This window comes from Octopus bimaculoides, chromosome 16 (genome assembly GCF_001194135.2).
Source record: "Octopus bimaculoides isolate UCB-OBI-ISO-001 chromosome 16, ASM119413v2, whole genome shotgun sequence".
Classification (NCBI taxonomy): domain Eukaryota; kingdom Metazoa; phylum Mollusca; class Cephalopoda; order Octopoda; family Octopodidae; genus Octopus; species Octopus bimaculoides.
The window spans coordinates 28,910,343-28,925,220 of record NC_068996.1 but is presented as its reverse complement, the minus strand read 5'-3'; the positions used below and the strand labels follow the sequence as shown (position 1 = coordinate 28,925,220).

General features: G+C 37.6%; 1 protein-coding gene across 3 annotated transcripts in view; it reads left to right on the top strand.

Annotated features, from left to right (window-relative positions):
* Positions 1-14,878, top strand: part of LOC106880631 (E3 ubiquitin-protein ligase SH3RF3) — a 95,788-nt gene that overhangs the window by 58,655 nt on the left and 22,255 nt on the right. For all 3 annotated transcript variants that reach the window (XM_014930666.2, XM_014930664.2, XM_014930665.2), the window contains exons 4-7: positions 2,505-2,619; positions 3,304-3,402; positions 12,968-13,063; positions 14,554-14,594. In XM_014930666.2, the coding sequence (XP_014786152.1) occupies positions 2,505-2,619; positions 3,304-3,402; positions 12,968-13,063; positions 14,554-14,594 (351 nt within the window). The remainder of the gene's footprint in view (positions 1-2,504; positions 2,620-3,303; positions 3,403-12,967; positions 13,064-14,553; positions 14,595-14,878) is intronic.

Below are 14,878 nucleotides of genomic sequence, written 5' to 3'. Positions count from 1 at the left end.
CCAGCTGTCAAATTCATTCATACATCATTTTTCAGCCTGTGGCTCTAGTAGAAAACACTTGTTAATAGCACAGTCATATCTCTGTGCATGTGTGTGTGTGTGTGCAGTTATATATATATATGTGTGTGTGTGTGTGCATGTAAATTGGTGTTGGTGTATCTTTTGTAGTCATAACACCCAACCCCTTCCCCATCACACACAATTCTGTCCTCTAGCAAAACTCACCCACAGCCCATTTCCCCCAAAACCTCACTACCCACTGCAGGCTCCTCCGGTTCCTCTCAACTGCATTTGCTATCTCTAAATATCTCCCCCTCACACCCTATTTCATCTGTGCTACTTATACTCCCCCACCCCCATTTGCTGTGAGTAAGCCTCCCTCTCTCTCTCTCTCTCTCTCTCTCTCTCTCTCCTCCTTCCACTTTGTTGTCCTACTGGTGTAGCCAAGTATCTCCTCTATAATAAGACAACTATCCCTGTCCCTGGCAACAGCTATTTCTCTCGGTTCCTCTCCCTCTTTCAGCTGAGGCATTCTTGTCTTACAAACTACTTGGTGACCTAGCAGGTACTGGTACCACATAAAAAGCACTTGTGCTAAACCACCCAAAAACAACATGCAAGAACAGCATCCAGCTGTAGAAACCATACCAAAACAGACAAGTGGAGCCTGGTCCAGGCTTCTGGCTTTCCAGCTCCATCAAATCTGTACAAAATGGACACTAAATGATGGTAGTCAAAAGAAAGTGTTTTTCATATTTTTAATGACCAGTTACAATTGTTTTATTACCAACTTTGTTATCCATGTCAGTTCATGCAAAAGTTCCATGTGAAAATTTATGTAATATATGCAGCAGCCTTCAGCATTAGAGTGGCAGTTCTTCAATAATTCTTCTTCTTTTTCTTTCTTTTTAATTAGTTCTCAAAGTACCTATGAAGCTATAAATAATAGGATGTAAATATTGGATTGAAAATCCTTTCTGGATTGACTGTTTCTTTTCGAGAACCAATTATAAAATAATAAAAAGAATTATATCTTAGGTCCTTATAAGGTATAAAGGTAGGATATATCCAGAGAAGCACTCAACCCAAATACTGGGCTATCAACACTGTTGAGTTCCAGACCAATCCTGGAATTCTTCAAGTGTAGAAAATCTTGGTTTCACAATGGTCTCACCATAATGTAGATTTGGCAAAGAGTAAGTTATAATCCAAATATGATAATACAAATGAAATACACTATATATTAACCCTAATCCCTTTTAATCTCAGTCTCCTTCATAGAGCTGTTATTTATGTATTACTTGTTAAGTATTAATTCTCAATCTATACATCTTATTTATTTATTTATTCATAGTTTCTATATTTGGTTTCTATATATTTTCTCTATTCATTTATATATCTTCAATTCACCTAAGCCATATTTGTTCAAGCTAACATAGTTTATAATTCTCCTGACCACTTTTCAATTAAACTCTGAATTCTCTCTGCTTTAACTTTTTAGGGCACACCTACTGCTATTAGTTTTCCCCCTCTTTTTCATTTTTTGCATTTCTTTTCCCTTGCATACACACTCTAAGGTCACAGAATAGGTATGATAGCTAGTAGGTGATTTATATCATCCTACCACTTACCACATTACTTCCCCACCACAAGCATCACATGTATCCTCATTATTTTTTTTATTCCTGAACAATTGTCAGTTATCAGTTGAATTGCTTTTTCACTTTCCATTGTTGCTGGTGAATGTCTTGTCAAATAAATTTTCACACATCAAATGAAATTTGGTGCCAGTGACATAGTTTTACTGACCGACCACTATGAAAACCTAAATCCAGACAAAGTCATTTGCTATATATGGCGTTACCTAATTTTTTAATGTTATTAGCTGTTGCTTCTTCTTCCTCATCTCTTCCTCCTCCTCATTCCCTGACTGCCATGATCTCTACTCTACTTACTCATCCCATAACCACACTTTTATTTACTTTCTGTTTCCTCCTCATATAAACCAAAAAATCAGTATCTGGAAGACACACAATGTGACAGCTTTGATGCAAGTCTCATGAAGTGCTGCTCTAATGTCTAGAACTGCAAACATTACATAAATTTTCACTTCAAATTTTTGTGTAAACTGGCATTGCAAGTAGAGTTGGTACAGAAACAATTGTAGCAAATCATTAAAAATGTGTTAAAGAATTTCTTTGTCTTCTTATTGTTTGGATTATACAAAGAATTATCATCACCATCATCATGTGTGTGAACAAGTGTATATGTGTGCATGGCTGTGTACCAAGAAGTTTATTTCTAGCATGTCACTATCAGTCGGGCTGCCAAACTGAAGTTGCAGTCCATCCAAAATTTTAGTTGAAGAAGCATGACCAATTTTCTGCCCAGTGGGATCGTGTTAGTGTTCTCATGATGGCTAAATGAAATTCTTAACCATATTTATCAATCATTTAAATGATTTTTTTAATTTTGAATTTTTTTGTTTTCTTTTCTTTTTTCAGAGACTTGTCATTTAAAAAGGGTGATATAATTACAATTTGCCACCAAGTTGATCAAAATTGGTACCATGGGAAACTTGATGGTCAAGAAGGCTATTTTCCATCCAGTTACGTCCAGGTTAGTTGAGTTACCTTTAAGAATTCCTTTCTTGTGTATCATGTTGTTTTTATTGTTTTGCTCCACACAAGCCCTTACCAAGCAGAACTTCAGTCATAAATGTTCCAGCTGTAACCAATCCATCTGTTATTCAAATGTAGTTTCCCAGACTGAATTATCCAGCATGTCTTTCTCTGGTGATAGTGTTGCTACTTAGCTTCTAGATAGTCCTGATTGAGCATACCCTTGATCAAAGATGTTTTCAACATGATCATGATCCTTTTGTATATCTGGGATTCTTTTATCTCATCTATCATTTCTTTCTTAAATACATCTGAGTGTAATTTGAGACTTGGCTGCTATTTCTAGTATACTTGAGCAGTGGATGGATAGGATATATTACTGAAATGAATGTTCCATAATAAATGATCATTTCTTAACATATTAGAATATATATTACTCTCTAAAATCATATTTTGTATATATTTTATTGTGTTATTTTATATTTATACTTCGCATGATAGCACCCTTTTGAGAGGGTGAGATGAAACCTATTTCTAGACCTACTACTTGAATTCATTATGGTTACATTGCATCACATAGCTTGCTGAGAGAATATTTCTTTGCCATGTGCTCTGTTTATAATATAAAAATTTTATTTTACTATGTAATTTTATATATGTTTTTTGTTTCTACAACATTTAGGTGGTTAATAATTTTAATTCATCTGTGCCCCAAGTGAAGGCCTTGTATGACTTTGATATTAATGATGAAAATGAAAAAGATTGTCTGAAATTTTCAAAGGTAATGATGCAATTCTTATCCTTTAATTTTATTGACTATTTTACATGGTGTTAGTGGCTTACTAGATAAGAATGCTATTATCCTTAGTTTTAAAAATAAAGGTTGATAGTCGGATGTTATGTGCACATCCATGAATAAGTCACCGGATAAATACAGTATAAGAGTTCAGACATAGAGATATGAATATATTAAATACGTAAATACATCATAATTATCATCATCATCATTTAACATCTGCTTTCCATGCTGGCTTGGGTGAAACAATTTGACAGGTACTGGCCAGGCAGACTTCTGTGACTGTTTTGGTAGGATTTTTACAACTGGATGGCCTTCCTAACACCAACCACCCTGCTGAGTGGACTTAGTGCTTTTTTATGTGGCACAAGCACAAATGAGGTCAATTTTGCAAGGTTTTTACAGCTGGATGCCCTTCCAAATGCCAACCACTTTACAGTGCGGACTGGATGCTTTTTAAGTGACACTGGCACTGTCAGGGTCACCAAGTAACTTGCAAGACAAAAATCTTTTGAGTTGGGAGGGGGCATTGGAAGAGTGCAAGAGAAGAAGAGAGAGAATGGAAGACAGCAGGATAGAGATGGTGGCAAAGTGCTGGACATACTCACAAGGGACGGGGATCAGAATATAAATGGGATGGTCAAGTAAAGGCAGAGAGAAATATAGATGTTGGCAAGTGCCAGGGGCATACCCTTGAGGTTTGAAGGTCATAATATAAATGGCAGGATATTGCCAAAGAAGCGTGATTTCAGAGTGCAGAGGGGGAGTGGTGAAAACCTGGATATATATAGAGTACTGGTGGTGGTGGTGGTGGTGGTGGTGAGGCTACCAGATAGCAATGATACAGAGAAACGGCTGTGAGGACAGGATTGGGGAGTGAGAGGTAAGCATAGTGTATGAAGGAGGAAATATAAGGAAGAGATGTAGAGACGTAGTTTGGTTTGTTGGGGTAGGGTGTGAAAAGTTTTCTTGTTACATGTGAGTGGAACACACAATTTGGGGGCTTGCAGATAGCAATGATACAGTGGTACAGGGCCAAGAGGACAGGATTGGGAAGTGGGAGGTAAGCATAGTGCATGAAGTGGAAATGTAAGGAAGAGATGTAGTTTGGTTTGTTGGGGTAGAGTGTGTGTGAAGTTTTCTTGTTAAGTGTAGGTGGGGGACACAGCGCTTCTAGAACTCAGTTTCGCTGATGTTGACAGGTCTTCTCAAGAACCTCATATCACCAGACATCTCCGTCCATTGTCATTTCCTCCATGAGGCCCAACATCCTAACATCCTTACCACTTCATCCCATGTCTTCCTGGGTTTCCCTCTTCCACGGGTACCATCCACTTTCAGTGATTGGCACTTCTTTATGCAGCTGTCCTCATTCATATGCATCACATGTCCAAACCAACCTAGTCTTCTCTCTTGCATGCTACACCTGATTTCTCTTATTCCCAACTTTTCTCTCAATACATTTGCACTTTCTCATACATGCACATTCAATGGAGCATACTACCTTCATTTCCCTCCACTCTACACTTGTCTTCTGCATTCAGAGCCCATGTTTCACTACCATGGAGTATAACTGTTTGTACACAAGCATCATATAGTCTACCTTTCACTCTGAGAAAGAGTCCTTTTGTTGCCAACAGAGGCAATAGCTCTCTGAACTTCCTCCACCCAATTCTTATTCTAGAAACAATACTTTCAGAACATCCTCCACCATTGCTAATTTGGTCACCTAGGTAACAGAAACGATCTACAACCTCAAGTGAGCCTCCTGGGCATTTGAGACCATCTAAGTCCCGTGTGCTCCTTAGTGCTTATTGTTCCTACACATCTGCCACATACGAAGAAGACTTTATCTGTTAATCTACCAGTGACTCCACTGCACCTCTTATGTGTCCATAGTTTACACTGGGTGCAGTGAATGGAATTTCTTACAACCTTCCTACATACTGAACAGGGCCATTTACCTAATGGAAAGAGAATTTTATCTTCTTTCTTACTGATAACTCTGGTCTTTACTAGGTTAACTTTAAGGCCCTTTGATACCAGGTTTTGATTCCATACCTGGCATTTCCTCTCCAATTCTGCTAAATAATATGTGTGCCTATACATATATATGCACACACGTATACACATACATGCAAACATATATGCACATGCATACACATGCAATAGATTTTAAATATTCTCTGTCTATCTTGCACTATATCATCATCATCATCATCATCATTGTTAAGCGTCCGTTTTCCATCCTGGTATGGGTTGGACGGTTTAACTGGGGACTGGCAAACCAGGAGGCCGCACCAGGCTCCAATCTGATCTGGCAATGTTTCTACAGCTGGATGCCCTTCCTAATGCCAACCACTCTAAGAGTGTAGTGGGTGCTTTTTACATGCCACCAGCATGGGGAGCCAATATATATATATATATTATATATATATATACATATTATATATACATATTATCATTCAAAATAGTGTAAATCCATCCATCTCAGCCTACCATTTTCTGGGAGGGTCATGGGGATAGAGTCCTCAGGCTTCTCCTCCATAGGGTCCTATCAGAAGCAATTGTTGTTGCACATTCTTGCTAGATTCCCAAATGTGACCAACTGAGATTATGGATATTATTCCACCATCTCGAATTTAGTCTACGCCTAGGTCTCCTACCATCTGACTCATCTTGAAGAATCTATTTTGTGATTTTTTCCTGTGATGTTCTAATCATAGATCTGCAGTACCAGAGCTGTGACCTCTCAACATAGAGAAGTAGTGGCTCAATCTGGAGAGACTTCCTGATCTCCAAGCTATGCACCTTGTCGGGTAACTTTACTCCAGACATATTCCAGGGGAATCTCATTTCAGTTGCTGATATTCACAATCATACATTTTCTGCTATTACCCAACATTAATGACCATAGTTGAGGATAAACACAGAAACCAAATAGAAGATAGTAAATTTGGCTTTTCTTTTTACTAACCTCGCCTCTTCTGAAGATCAGATACTGGAAGTGGTGCATTACTGTATCTAGCATCTGGTTATACCTCCTACTTCCCATCATTCATGGTAAACTCCTTCCCACATGACAAAATAGTATGACCAGCAACTATAAAGTCAGGCAGTTTGTCATTGTAGTAGGTCAGTAGTAGTAGACTCATTATATGAGTTCTCAGTTGGAGTCAGTTATGTGATATATACGAGTTTGAGTTACTGTCAAGACAGATATTTCAAAGTTGTTGTCTTGTGGAGCTATCAATGATAGCACAATAGATGAGTCAAAGATGATAAGACATGGAATACCACCACAGCATAATAGTGGCAACAAGAATATTACAGTGCTGACAACATACAAGTGGATGACGATCCACATTATAACAGTGGCAATAAGACTATTAACAATTCACATGGACAACATTGAAAAATTTTTTTTCTACAAGAAAATAAACAATTCATGTGGACATCGTTGAAAAATTTTTCATGTAGAGAAACTAAAAACTCAACAGATGAATAACAAACATTTTTGTTGTATGTATTTTATGAAAAATCCGTAAAATTGTGGAAAACTTGTTGGTGGGTTTAGTTGGGTTACAAAAATAGCAACAACAACTCAAAGAACAATGACAAATGTTACAGCAATATATGCTACAACTAAAAAAATTGGTAACAAGACCGGAAAATATGTTTTCGCCAGACTATGTAGCAAATTCAGTAAATGAATTTAAATATGACCCAGAAGAAGGAATCACTTTTGAGGTATATTACTGAAGATTTGAACAAATTTTCCAAAAAGGATACCAAGACAGGACAGACGAAATGAAAACTGGTCTAATTCTGAGGAAACTGGTGACAATAGAGTCTGAGAAATACTGTAAGTTTATATTGCCTAAAAAAGTTTCTGACACAAATTTCACTGACACAATTGATATTTTATGTAGGATGTTTAGTGAAAAAAACTTTGTTGTTCAAGACATGTTGGAAGTGTTTGAACACTGAGAAAAACGATGATGAAGACTTTATCACATATGCGGGTAGAGTGAACAGAGAGTGCAAGAGATTTAAACTGGATAAACTAACTCCAGACTCATTCAAGTGCCTGATTTTTGCTCAGGGACTTACTGCTAAAAAGGATGCAGAAGTCAGAACAAAAATTCTCACAAAGCTGGAAATGAACCAGGATATAACTCTCCAGAAACTGTCAGAAGAGTCTGATATGATATTAAAAGTAAGGCACGACACAAGAAATCCAATGCAGAAATTATTTATGGATAAAACCAGTGTAGAAGAGTAGAAAGATGAATAAAGTGTTTCACAAAAACATGATATACATCAGGAGATAAACCCATGTATGGCATGCGGTGGTAGGCACCTGAGAAAGAGTGTCTGTTCAAAAAAGCAGTGTTTTTGTTGTGGGAACACAAGATTCATTAAATTGCAATGCAGAACTAAGATGATGAAAAATTGGACCAAATCAAGAAAAAATAAATAGTTTGTTCAAGACATGTTGGAAGTGTTTGAACACTGAGAAAAACGATGATGAAGACTTTATCACATATGCGGGTAGAGTGAACAGAGAGTGCAAGAGATTTAAACTGGATAAACTAACTCCAGACTCATTCAAGAATAGCAAGCCATTTGAGGACACAGTAATAGCAGCCTTAAGAACCAAAGGGGAAATTAAACACTTAACGTGCAGCATTGTACGAGAGTTACCAATAACCCTGGAGGAGATAAAGCAACACACATCAAAAGACAAGTTCATTAATAAAACAAAAGAAATTCTGTGGTCAGCGAAAGAAAACAAAATAAGGTTTGGTAAGAAAAAACAACAAGACCTAAACATATATTCAACATGGAATGGCATACTGATGTATGGCCAAAGGGTAGTAATACCTGAGACACTACATAAAAGAATGTTGAAAGAATTCCATACTGGACATCCAGACATCACAAGGATGAAAGCACTTATGCGCAGTTATGTGTATTGGCCAAAGATGGAAAGGAAGTCAAAAACGTAGTAAAAGGCTGCTGAGGATGTGCTCTGACAGTGAAATTACCTACTCAAAAATGGGAACCTTGGCCAGAAGTAAAAAGTCTATGGACAAGACTACACATTGATTTTGCGGGTCCATTAAATGATTATTACTATTTAGTAGTAGTTGACTATTTTACAAAAAGGCTGGAAATTGTTAAGTGCAAAAGGCCAACCTCCACAACGGTAATAAATTTTTTGCATGAATTATTTGCAAGATTTGGCATCCCAGACGTGATTGAATCTGATAATGGAACACAATTTGTGTCCAGTGAATTTAGAAAATTCTGCGAAATGTTCACAGTAGAACATAAAACGATAGTGGCTTACCATCCCAGATCAAATGGAAACTTTGAAAAGAGCTTTGAGAAAAGCAAATAAGGAAGCCACAAACAAAGTCACTCTGCAACAATTCCTAAGGGTATACAGGGTGACACTGAACCCTAATACACCTAGCAGGAAGCTTACCAGATGAACTGATGTTCATGAGGAAGGTAAAATCAGTTTTTGATAAACTGTTGCCTGGCGATTAAAGAAAAGACAATCCAAAATTTTTCAAAATTGGTGATAAGGAATACATGAGATTGTATAAAAATGGAAAACAGTACTGGGAAGAAGGCAAAATTACAAAGTACGTTGGAAAAATGATGTATTGAATTAAGAGCAGAAAAGGTATTGAATAAAGACACAGAAATCAATTGAAGAAGAGATTCATAGAAAATGAACCAGACAGATTGGAAGAACCTATGGAATGGCTGTATGACACATTCCAGGTACTAAAACCATTACAGGTGGTTGAACCCATGCGTACAAGTGGAAGAAAAAGAAGAACACAGAGTTCCTACAAATAGACACCAAAAACAAAAAATATTAAGTTGAAAAAAAACCCTAAAAAGGGAGGAAGGGTGAATAAAGTAAAATAAAATTATTTGCTTCCCAAAGAAAAAATACTAAAAAGAGAGATGTATTGAAAATGGTACATTCCTTCCCACGTGACAAAGTGGTATGACGCAGCCACTATAAAGTCAGACAGTGAGTCATTGTAGTAGGTCAATAGTAGTAGAGTCATTGTGTGAGTTCTCAGTTGGAGCCAGTGCTAGTTTCGTGATATATACAAGTTCAAGTTATCATCAAGATAGACATTTCAACGTTGTCTTGCAGAGCTATCAGCAATAGCACAATATACAAGTCAAAGATGTGGAATACCACCACAAGATAATAGTGGAGACAAGAATATTATAGTGCCAGCAACAACACACAAGTGGGTGAGGATCCACATTATAACAACTCATTGATGTTCCCCTAACATGTAGAGTCCACTGGAGCACTCAGCAGTGAACCCATTCAGTGCATGCTGGAGATCACCTTTTGATTACCCTAGTAGCACCATGGCATCTGTGAATATCAGCCAAACAATCCTACACCCACTGATGATTGTAATTCTACTTCCTCAACTGGTACACATATCAATCCAGTTCATAAGAATTATGAAATGGAGAGGTGACAATACACCACTGCTGAAATCCAACATCCACCAAGAAGATTCTCCTGTATTTAGAACTCTCTCCCTTATCTCCCTTTTTAAAAATTAGGATTATCACTCTGGATTGCCATTGCTTTGGTGTCTTTCCAGAGGTCTGACATACATGAGCTAGCCAGAGAATTCTTTCTCTATTTAAGGCTTTTAACATCTCAGACTAAATTTCATCCTCTCCAGCAACTTTTCCACATTTGAGTGCTTTGACTTCAGTTTCTGTTTATGATTAGTCTTCACTCTATCTATTTATCTATGTGTGTGTGTGTGTGTAAACAGAGAGAGAGAGGAAAAGAGAATCAACAGATGAGATCCAGAGATGCTCAATATAGAAAACACCTAGTTATGCTGAAATGATTTGAACTTACACTCTAAAATCTTTACCAAGGACTAAGTCTGCCGAGTAAAGAGTGGCTATAAGAGGGATCCAGATGAGCAGATATGGCTTGATATATAAAATTGGGTTCAATATATAAAATATACGTACAGGTATGCATTTAAATAGAGAGAAAATTCTGAAAATATTCATGTATAAATATAGAGATATATATCAACAGAGCAAACATATACAGAGTACAAAGACACAAAAATTAAGCTATGACACATTGGTCAGCTGTTTCTGGAGGCTTAGAATTATGTTATAATGTTGATAGATGTAGTTCACAAAAGTCAAAGGCAAAGTGGCCAAGCGCCTTTCAAGCATTGGGCCTCACAGAGGCAAAGTGGCTGAGTTTATTTCAAGTGTTGGACCTCACAGAGGTTAAGTGGCTGAGTTTCTTTCGAGTATTGGGCCTCAGGGAGACACAGTGACTGAGTTCCTTTCAAGAGTTGGGCCTCACAGAGGCAATGACCGAGACCTTTGGCATTATGTCATGCTTGACAAGAAGACTTATTAAAGCAAAATTACAGTCATGGCAGATAGCGATGTCTCACAAATGGCACCCATGCAGGTGGCACATAAAAGCACCCATTACACTCTCAGAGTGGTTGATGTTAGGAAGGGCATCTAGCAATAGAAAACCATGCCAAATCAGACTGGAGTCTGGTGCAGACTTCCAGCTTACCAGCACTGGTCAAACCATCCAACCCATGCCAGCTTGGACAACAGACGTTAAATGATGATGATGATGGTGCAACCAGTGGTGAAAGCATATAAACATGAGGTAAATCTGGCCTCAATATTCAGGGTGGAGAGATAGATACCAGATTATACCAGGTTGTATTGTATATACATACATACATTAATATATAGATGCATGCATTCATACATAAGTACATGTGTGTGTGTTTGCATACACATTAACTACATGTTTGTGTGTCTTTACATTGATATCACTTGAGTGGTGATGATGTGTGTTTATGTTTCCTATACACAATATGTCAGTAGTTTCAACATGCAATGACCAGTGGAATAAAAGATATCTTACTTGAAAAGCAAGGATTGACAATAGGAGGGGCATCCAGCTGCAGAATACTGCCCTAATAAGTTTCATTTAACTGTGTTGAGTGAAAAAGTTAGGCATTAAAGGGATTAAATGTAGCATGCAGGAGAGGAGACTGTGTTGGTTTGGACATGTGATGCATATAAGTAAAGACAGCTGTATACAAAAATGCCTATCACCGAAAGTTGATGGTACCTGTGGAAAAGGGAGACCCAGGAAGATATGGCATAAAATGGTGAGGACTGATTTCAGAATGTTAGGGCTCATGGAGGAAATGACAATGGACTGAAATGTTTGGATTATGAGGTTCTAGAGAAGACCCACCACATCAGCAAAACTGAGTGCTAGAAGTGTTATGTCCCACCCACATGTAACAATAAACTTTTCACACACCCTACCCAAGAAACCAAACTACATCTCTCTTCAACTATATCTTTCTTTTCCTCACGTTTCCTCTTCATAAACTATGATTGTCTCCCACTCCCTTTCCTTGCTCTGCTCACTCTATTGCTGATTTCCCCCCCACCCCATCTTTATACCCAGGTTTTCGCCAGTCACTGCAATCCCCACACCCTACTCACACCTTCTTGGCAATACCTGACCATGTATATTATGATCCCCACACCTTGAGGGCATGCTCTGACTATTACCACAATTTATCTCTCTCTTCCTTACTCTACCATCACATCTATTTCTGTCCTATTTTTTGTACCCCTTTCTTTCACTCTCTTCCTCTCCCCTCTTTCTCCTCTCTCTCGTCAAATAACCATGTACCTCCTGTTTCTGCCTCTCTATTTCTCTGTCGCTCTCTAACCTTTCATCAGCTGACACAAGATCCCCTCCAAAGCCCCTTGTCTCAAAATTCCTTATCTTGCAAGTTACCTGGTGACCCTACCAGTGCTGGTGCCACACAAAAGCATCCAATCTACACTGTAAAGTGATTAGCATTTGAAAGGGCATCCAGTTGTAAAAATCATGCCAAAACTTACCTCGCCTGTGCTAGTGCCACATAAAAAGCACTTAGTCCACTCTGTGGAGTGGTTGGTGTTAGAGGAAGGGCATCTAGCCATAAAAACCCTATCAAAACAAACACAGTAGCCTGGGATAGTCTTCTACTTGGCCGGCTCCTGTCAACCATCTTACCCATGCATGCATGGGAGTTAGATGTTAAACAATGATGATGATGATGATAATGATGATATATATATATATACCAAATCCACTCAAGATTTTTTGTTGGTTCAAATCCACTCAAGACTTAGTGTGTGTGTTTGTGTATTATTTAGTATATGTGTATTTTATTGTATCCTTGGAACTAACTATATTATTAAGACTATAGGGTGTGGTTTGCTTTATATCATCTTAACAGACTAAGTAACTAGACAGAGACATTCACATCAACTCTGGTATTTGATATATAATTTATTTAGTACATGACTAATATACATACTAGGAATGCATAAAGGCTCACAAACAAAAAAATTTCTATTAACTTTATTGAAGATAAAGTAAACTTTTGTGAATTTCTTACTTGTTGATTTATTGTAGGATGAAGTACTTCAGTTAATTAGGAAAGTTGATGACAACTGGTTGGAAGGAAGAAGAGGAGACAAAATTGGAATTTTTCCCACTTCGTTTGTTGAGGTAATAACTACAAATAATATTCTCTCTTTCTCTCATTTTACACAGAATACATGGATCTGATAACACTGGTATTGTATGAGTAGCAAATAAAATGTGTTGTACATTATAATATGGCACCTTGAACTTTGTTAAAAAAGGAAAAATTGAATAAAATCCCATAGTGGATACTGCTCCCACATCTGCAACAGTTCCTCTAACACTTTTGTAAGCCACAGATATTGTAAGCCACACCCCAAAGATTAGTCTTTTATTTTTAGGGTCAGAAAATAATCCAGTTGGCAAGTGTCTAAAATGCTCAAGTAAAAACCATATCAGAATACTCCAACATCTATTGTTACACACAAGCATTCTAAACTTTATCCAAAACACTAAGACTTCTACTATGGACTCTACACCTCTAAACTAGCAAGTTACATAGAACCTTTACCTAAGCTGTGCACCAGTCTATCTCTTCCACTCATCACTCATATTGTATCTCACAGTTTAGACTCACTACTAACCGTTTCATTCAGTCTATCTCCTCACATACACACACACACACATACACACACACACACATAACCCTGAACTGTATCAATTCTCTCCTTATCTCTTTTTTAGTCTTTTCAGTCATTCAGTTTAGACATCAAAGACATCAATGTTGCCCATCTCAAAGGGCTTTTTTCTACTGGCTGAACCATTTAAAATGCTTACTCCTTCACACACATTATGAACAGGCACAGGCTGTGTGGCAAGAAGTTTGCTTCCCAACCACATGGTTTCAGGTTCAGTTCTATTACATAACACCTTGGAGAAATATCTCCTACTATAACCCACGTCGAACAAAGCCTTGTGAGTGGATTTGATTGATGAAAACTGAAAGATGCCTGTCATGTATGTTTGTATGTGTGTGTGTGTGTATTTGTATATATGTGTCTGTGTTGCTGTCTCCATGCCTTGTCTTTGTGTGATAGTTGTAAATGTGTGTCAGCAAGTGGTGTGCTTTGTTTTGAGTCTTCTATGAAGATATAATTGGTCATTGGAAAGTATTACCTTACTTGTAAACAGGAAGGGCACCTGGCAGTAGAAAATTCAGTGGTGATGATTATGTGTTCATGCATCATTATCATTTTACATCTGCTTTCCACGAGTCAGACACTCATAAATTTCATTTTGGGGATGGTTTCTACATCTGGATGCTCTTCCTAGCACCAGCCACTTCTTACATTCCGTACTCGTACATTTTATCATGATACCATCACTAGTGAAGTTGCCTTGCGCCCACTAAGGCTAAAAGATCCTCACTACTCAACAGTGTTTTTGTCCAGAGCAACATAATCACAAATGTGAATAGAAAAAAGAGTGAACCAGAGGGGCTGAAAGAAGCATGTATACAGTGGGGTGGGGAAAAGTGTAGTTGGAATGAGAGAGTGGTTGAGAAGGGAATAATAGAAGAAAGAGACAGTAATCTATATCATTTTCATCTTGCCTTACTCTTTTTCTTTTGACAGCTAAATGAGGCTGCAAAGCTTCTGGTTTCTTCAAGAACTAGGTAGGTACCCTACTTTTACTGGAAATTTTAAAATGATGTCACTTTCTTATATAAAAACTCAGGTAACTCCTATTTGTTGTTGTTTTTCCTTATGTCAGTCTTGATCCAGCAGACCTCTGTGTAATCAAGGATTCTGTACATTATTTTTAGTATGTCCTTCCTTAATTCTTGTTGTTGCTTAGCCCCAGGTCTAGGTTCAGCAGACCTATTCATAATCAAGCATGTTCTAACCTTGAACATTCCAGCTTTTGTTCAAACAATGTATTAAAAAGTACCTTATATTC